The 8,432-nt window shown below is 51.0% G+C and overlaps 1 protein-coding gene across 1 annotated transcript in view; it reads left to right on the top strand.

The window, feature by feature from the left end:
• Positions 1 to 3,099: 3,099 nt before the first annotated feature.
• The window catches only part of slc1a1 (solute carrier family 1 member 1), a 28,912-nt gene continuing 23,579 nt past the window's right edge, over positions 3,100 to 8,432 (top strand). The window contains exon 1 of the mRNA XM_056300070.1: positions 3,100 to 3,300. Coding sequence (XP_056156045.1) covers positions 3,201 to 3,300 — 100 coding nt within the window. The 5' untranslated portion in view covers positions 3,100 to 3,200. The remainder of the gene's footprint in view (positions 3,301 to 8,432) is intronic.

Below are 8,432 nucleotides of genomic sequence, written 5' to 3' on the forward strand. Positions count from 1 at the left end.
ACCTACATGTCTTTGGGAGGAAACCGGAGCACCCGCAGGAAACCCGCACAGACACGGGGAGAACATGCAAACTCCACACAGAGGACGACCCGGGGCGACCCCCAAGGTTGAACTACCCTGGAGGCTCGAACCCAGGACCTTCTTGCTGTGAGGCGACCGTGCTAACCACTGCACCACCGTGCTGCTGTGTTGGCAGAACAGTGGTTGGTAAATTCACTGAGACAGAAAGCGACCCGCCATGCAGTACAGGTTGTGAAGCTCTCAGCTTAAAGGCAACTAACTGTAAGCTAACTGTAGGCCTGGGCAGAAACTAACTGTAGGCCTGGGCAGAAACTAACTGTAGGCCAGGACAGAAACTAACTGTAGGCCAGGGCAGAAACTAACTGTAGGTCTGGGCAGAAACTAACTGTAGGCCAGGACAGAAACTAACTGTAGGCCAGGACAGAAACTAACTGTAGGTCTGGGCAGAAACTAACTGTAGGCCAGGGCAGAAACTAACTGTAGGTCTGGGCAGAAACTAACTGTAGGCCAGGACAGAAACTAACTGTAGGTCTGGGCAGAAACTAACTGTAGGCCAGGACAGAAACTAACTGTAGGCCAGGGCAGAAACTAACTGTAGGCCAGGACAGAAACTAACTGTAGGCCAGGACAGAAAGATGAGTTTTAAGTTTGGATTGAAAGGACTCAACACACTCTGACGGTCTGATGGCAGCAGGCAGGTTATTCCACAAGAATGGGTTGTGTGTGTGTGTGTGTGTGTGTGTGTGTGTGTGTGTGTGTGTGTGTGTGTGTGTGTGTGTGTGTGTGTGTGTGTGTGTGTGTGTGTGTGTGATACGGGGCAGTGGTGGTGAGGGTCCAGTAGATGGCAGCACAGACAGACGGTTGACCTGAGGGACGCGGTGCAGTGGTCATGACATAGCAGCAACACAGACGCGACTGGTGTTGCCTCTCATAGGACAGTTTGTCACTTCCCGACAGTGTGACGTGTATTCAATCAACACGCGAAGCTTCAAATGCAGTTAAACTGCAGAGGCACCTGGGACTAAGGAGGGGGCAGGGTACACATGGAGACCCTCATGTGCTCCTACAGGCACCTGGGACTAAGGAGGGGGCAGGGTACACATGGAGACCCTCGTGTGCTCCTACAGGCACCTGGGACTAAGGAGGGGGCAGGACACACATGGAGACCCTCGTGTGCTCCTACAGGCACCTGGGGCTAAGGAGGGGGCAGGGCACACATGGAGACCCTCGTGTGCTCCTACAGGCACCTGGGACTAAGGAGGGGGCAGGGCACACATGGAGACCCTCGTGTGCTCCTACAGGCACCTGGGACTAAGGAGGGGGCAGGGCACACATGGAGACCCTCGTGTGCTCCTACAGGCACCTGGGACTAAGGAGGGGGCAGGGCACACATGGAGACCCTCGTGTGCTCCTACAGGCACCTGGGACTAAGGATGGGGCAGGGCACACATGGAGACCCTCGTGTGCTCCTACAGGCACCTGGGACTAAGGAGGGGGCAGGGCACACATGGAGACCCTCGTGTGCTCCTACAGGCACCTGGGACTAAGGAGGGAGCAGGGTACACATGGAGACCCTCGTGTGCTCCTACAGGCACCTGGGACTAAGGAGGGGGCAGGATACACATGGAGACCCTCGTGTGCTCCTACAGGCACCTGGGACTAAGGAGGGAGCAGGGTACACATGGAGACCCTCATGTGCTCCTACAGGCACCTGGGACTAAGGAGGGGACAGGGTGCACATGGAGACCCTCATGTGCTCCTACAGGCACCTGGGACTAAGGAGGAGGCAGGGTGCACATGGAGACCCTCGTGTGCTCCTACAGGCACCTGGGACTAAGGAGGGGGCAGGGTACACATGGAGACCCTCGTGTGCTCCTACAGGCACCTGGGACTAAGGAGGAGGCAGGGTACACATGGAGACCCTCGTGTGCTCCTACAGGCACCTGGGACTAAGGAGGAGGCAGGGTACACACGGAGACCCTCGTGTGCTCCTACAGGCACCTGGGACTAAGGAGGGGGCAGGGTACACATGGAGACCCTCATGTGCTCCTACAGGCACCTGGGACTAAGGAGGGGGCAGGGTACACATGGAGACCCTCATGTGCTCCTACAGGGACCTGGGACTAAGGAGGGGGCAGGGTACACATGGAGACCCTCGTGTGCTCCTACAGGCACCTGGGACTAAGGAGGAGGCAGGGTACACATGGAGACCCTCGTGTGCTCTTGACTCGTGTGTCCGTGCCTCCCTGCGGGTTGTAGCTCTGGTGGGCTGCAAATGATGATGAAGAATATTCACACACACCTTGTGTCTGGGGGAAGGTTGGAGGAGGTGACCTGAGAAAGCACTTATCTCCCCCTCCCCTTCTCCACCTCTCCGTGTCACACACACACACACACACACACACACACACACACACACACACACACACACACACACACACACACACACCTTTATTCTCCCCCTCTGTCTCCCTCCCTCTCTCTTGCTCTCTCTCTGTTTCTCTCCGCCTTCCTCCCTCCCTCTCTCTCCCTCTCCCTCCTTATCTCCCCCCCCCTCTCCTTCCCGCTCTCCCCCCCCCTCTCTCTCTCGCTCACACACACACACACACACACCACACACACACACCTTTATTCTCCCCCTCTGTCTCCCTCCCTCCTCTCTCTCTCTCTCTCTCTCTCTCTCTCTCTCTCTCTCTCTCTCTCTCTCTCTCTCTCTCTCTCTCTCTCTCTCTGTTTCTCTCCGCCTTCCTCCCTCCCCCTCTCTCTCTCCTTCCCGCTCCCCCCCCTTTCTCTCTCACACACACACACACACACACACACCACACACACACACCTTTATTCTCCCCCTCTGTCTCCCTCCCTCTCTCTCTCGCTCCCTCCCTCCCTCTCTCTTGCTCTCTCTCTCTGTTTCTCTCCGCCTTCCTCCCTCCCCCTCTCTCTCTCTCCTTCCCGCTCCCCCCCCTCTCTCTCTCACACACACACACCACACACACACACACCGAGTCCCTGCCTTCAAGTGTCTCGCGGCAGCCGCCCATCACCAGTGGCTGACAGCCGTCTCCAGCGCACGTGACGCCGGGCTGCAGAAGCGTCTGGTCTCCGGGACTCGTCGTGTTGTGTTGTTTCGTGTTGTGTTGTGTTGTGTTGTGTAGCAGCGGAGCGGAGCGGAGCGGAGCAACATGGACATGATGGGCAAGAAAGAGCGACGCGGAGTGAATGTGAAAGGCTGCCTGAAGAGGAACTGGCTGCTCATCGCCACGGTGGCGTCGGTGCTGCTCGGTACGCATACACCCCCTTCCTATTGTCTGTCGACGTGCCGAGACGGGGGAGGTTTCTCCCCCTTCGCTCGAGACGCAGCGTTTTCCTATGTGCGCTTTATTCCCTCCTGCATCTTCCATGCATTCTACACCTCCATCGTTCTCCCCACCCCCCCCCCTCCGCGGCTGTGGACGTGTAGTTCAGTACACCAGCCTCTTGTTGATGCCGGGCTCCTGCAGGCTGACAGCGCTGCAGCTCGCTAGATGTGCAGGCATGCTAGCGCTTGTTTCACCACACACACAGGCTGGAGCCATGCCGTGCCCTTCATCACGCCCGCGGTACCGTACCTTCATCACGCCCGCGGTACCGTACCTTCATCACGCCCGCGGTTCCGTACCTTCATCACACCCGCGGTGCCTTCATCACACCCGCGGTACCGGTACCTTCATCACACCCGCGGTACCGGTAGCTTCATCACACCCACGATACCTTCATCACACCCGCGGTACCTTCATCACACCCCCGGTAGCTTCATCACACCCGCGGTACCAGTACCTTCATCACACCCGCGGTACCTTCATCACACCCGCGGTACCGGTAGCTTCATCACACCCACGATACCTTCATCACACCCGCGGTACCTTCATCACACCCCCGGTAGCTTCATCACACCCGCGGTACCAGTACCTTCATCACACCCGCGGTACCTTCATCACACCCACGATGCCTTCATCACACCCGCGGTACCGGTACCTTCATCACACCCGCGGTACCGGTACCTTCATCACACCCGCGGTACCTTCATCACGCCCGCGGTAGCTTCATCACACCCGCGGTAGCTTCATGTAGATGAAGGGCATTGTGGAAGATGGCTAAACATGGCTGTGGATGCAGCTTCTGCATCTTAAAGCTGCTGCTGCTGCTGTGTGTGTGTGTGTGTGTGTGTGTGTGTGTGTGTGTGTGTGTGTGTGTGTGTGTGTGTGTGTGCGCGCGTGTGTGTGTGTCCAGCTCTGCCTCAGTCAGACGTGAGCAGACTAAATGGGCAGTGATGCTGTGTCTCCAGGAAGCGGGACGACACAGTCCTGCCTCACCTGGTCTAACCGCTGCATGTCAGCAGGGAGATAGATGAGCAGATATGTGTGACACCTGGCTCTGACGTCATTCCAGGTTATGAGCTGACATGTGTGACACCTGGCTCTGACGTCATTCCAGGTTAGGAGCTGACATGTGTGACACCTGGCTCTGACGTCATTCCGGGTTATGAGCTGACATGTGTGACACCTGGCTCTGACGTCATTCCAGGTTAGGAGCTGACATGTGTGACACCTGGCTCTGACGTCATTCCAGCTTATGAGCTGACATGTGTGACACCTGGCTCTGACGTCATTCCAGGTTATGAGCTGAAATGTGTGACACCTGGCTCTGACGTCATTCCAGGTTATGAGCTGACATGTGTGACACCTGGCTCTGACGTCATTCCAGGTTATGAGCTGACATGTGTGACACCTGGCTCTGACGTCATTCCAGGTTATGAGCTGACATGTGTGACACCTGGCTCTGACGTCATTCCAGGTTATGAGCTGACATGTGTGACACCTGGCTCTGACGTCATTCCAGGCTAGGAGCTGACATGTGTGACACCTGGCTCTGACGTCATTCCGGGTTATGAGCTGACATGTGTGACACCTGGCTCTGACGTCATTCCAGCTTATGAGCTGACATGTGTGACACCTGGCTCTGACGTCATTCCAGGTTATGAGCTGAAATGTGTGACACCTGGCTCTGACGTCATTCCAGGTTATGAGCTGACATGTGTGACACCTGGCTCTGACGTCATTCCAGGTTATGAGCAGATATGTATGACACCTGGCTCTGACGTCATTCCAGGTTATGAGCTGACATGTGTGACACCTGGCTCTGATGTCATTCCAGGTTATGAGCAGATATGTGTGACACCTGGCTCTGACGTCATTCCAAGTTATGAGCTGACATGTGTGACACTTGGCTCTGACGTCATTCCAGGTTATGAGCTGACATGTGTGACACCTGGCTCTGACGTCATTCCAGGTTATGAGCAGATATGTATGACACCTGGCTCTGACGTCATTCCAGGTTAGGAGCTGACATGTGTGACGCCTGGCTCTGACGTCATTCCAGGTTATGAGCAGACATGTGTGACACCTGGCTCTGACGTCATTCCAGGTTAGGAGCTGACATGTATGACACCTGGCTCTGACGTCATTCCAGGTTAGGAGCTGACATGTGTGACACCTGGCTCTGATGTCATTCCAGGCAGATATGTGTGACACCTGGCTCTGACGTCATTCCAGGTTATGAGCAGATATGTATGACACCTGGCTCTGACGTCATTCCAGGTTATGAGCAGATATGTGTGACACCTGGCTCTGACGTCATTCCAGGTTATGAGACGTCATTCCAGGTTATGAGCTGACATGTGTGACACCTGGCTCTGACGTCATTCCAGGTTATGAGCTGACATGTGTGACACCTGGCTCTGACGTCATTCCAGGTTATGAGCAGATATGTGTGACACCTGGCTCGGACGTCATTCCAGGTTATGAGCTGACATGTGTGACACCTGGCTCTGACGTCATTCCAGGTTATGAGCTGACATGTGTGACACCTGGCTCTGACGTCATTCCAGGTTATGAGCAGATATGTGTGACACCTGGCTCTGACGTCATTCCAGGTTATGAGACGTCATTCCAGGTTATGAGCTGACATGTGTGACACCTTGCTCTGACGTCATCCCAGGTTATGAGCAGAATGACATACATCGTAACTTTAGCAGGACTTGAGATAATTGGAAGGTATATGTTGGGCTGATTTTTTGGGGGGGGGTTGGTATTGTAATAAATTGAATTATTGAATTAATGAATTCATATATGAAGCAAAATGAGTGTAAAATGACAGAACATGCTATAATGTGCCATAATATGAACAAGAGATGAGTCTAATCATCAGACCAGCGATGTGTATTTTTCTGTGCTTTCACACAGTTTTATTTGACATTTAAATATTTGACATTTTATTTGACACGTGACATTTAAAAGTCTTTCACCGCTGGCCGATGACTGCAATTTAAAAGGTGATAGTGTTTTTTTTTTTTTTTTATGCGGACAGTCGTCCCCGCAATCCACCTGTCAGGGAACCACCTGCTGGTTCTATCTAGACTTATATAGAGACATATAGAGAGACATATAGAGACATATGCAGACGCAGAGAGATACATATATAGAAATATATAGAGACATAGACAGACATATAGAAACATATAGAGACATAAAGAGACATGTGGAGACATATGGAGACATATAGAGAGACATATAGAGACATATGCAGACGTAGAGAGAGATACATATATAGAACACATATAGAGACATAGACAGACATAGACAGGCATATAGAAACATATAGAGACATAAAGAGACATGTGGAGACATATGGAGACATATAGAGAGACGTATATAGAAACATATAGAGACACATAGACATATAGAGACATATATAGAGACACATAGAGACAAATGGAGACATATAGAGACAAATAGAGAGACATATATAGAAACATATAGAGACACATAGACATATAGAGACATATATAGAGACATATAGAGACAAATAGATAGACATATAGAGACATATCGAGGAACACTGAGGAATGTGCAACCTATCTGCAAGGTTTTAAAAGCCCGTTCCATGCAAGGGTTTTAATCAACACTAATAAGAAATAAACATGATGATCCGCTGTGGCGCCCCCTAACGGGAGCAGCCGACAGTGGTAGTAGTAGTAGTAGTAGTAGTAGTAGTAGTAGTAGTAATAAGAAATAAGCACCATTAAAACTGCACTTCTCATCATCTTCTGGGGCCTTTATGTTCATTATATTTCATACGTAACTTCCTGTTCTGACAATTTGTCTTTCGTGACCCTTGGCCTGTGTGTCTGTGTTGTGTTTGGCCTTGAACAACGACAAGCTGCATGGCTTATTGATCTCCCACACAGCCCAGATCACATGCTAGCCTCGAACGTAATGATGATGATGATGATGATGATTATCATATCATTACACCATCATAGACTGCAGAACCTGGATTCAGACTCAGAGCTCAGTTTAACTCTGTGTTTTGCACAGCCATGCAACCTCACGCTCTGATGTTAGATTATACACTACTCTGACAAGCTGATGTGCATTTACTACAATCACCATCACCATCACCATCAAGATCATGACCACCATCACCATCACCATCAGAATCATGATCACCATCAGAATCATGATCACAACCATGATCACCATCACCATCACGATCAGAATCATGATCACCATCACCATCAGAATCATGATCACCATCACGATCAGAATCATGATCACCATCACCATCACCATCAGAATCAGAATCATGATCACCATCACGATCAGAATCATGATCACCATCACCATCACAATCATGATCACCATCACGATCACAATCATGATCACCATCACGATCAGAATCATGATCACCATCACAATCATGATCACCATCACCATAACAATCATGATCACCATCACCATCAGAATCATGATCACCATCACAATCATGATCACCATCACAATCATGATCACCATCACCATCACAATCATGATCACCATCGCCATCAGAATCATGATCACCATCACAATCATGATCACCATCACAATCATGATCACCATCGCCATCAGAATCATGATCACCATCACAATCATGATCACCATCACCATCACAATCATGATCACCATCGCCATCAGAATCATGATCACCATCACCATCACAATCATGATCACCATCACCATCACAATCATGATCACCATCGCCATCAGAATCATGATCACCATCAGAATCATGATCACCATCACCATCACCATCACAATCATGATCACCATCACCATCAGAATCATGATCACGATCACCATCATGATCACGATTTCAATCACAATCACGATCAGAATCACTATCGTCATCACGATCACAATCATGATCACCATCACCATCACAATCAGAATCAGAATCAACTTTATTGGCCAAGTGTGTCTATGCACACAAGGAATTTGACTTCGGCTCATATCACCTGCAGACATCACTCACATCTATCTATCTCTATCTATCCATCC

This window comes from Lampris incognitus, chromosome 20 (genome assembly GCF_029633865.1).
Source record: "Lampris incognitus isolate fLamInc1 chromosome 20, fLamInc1.hap2, whole genome shotgun sequence".
Lineage (NCBI taxonomy): Eukaryota > Metazoa > Chordata > Actinopteri > Lampriformes > Lampridae > Lampris > Lampris incognitus.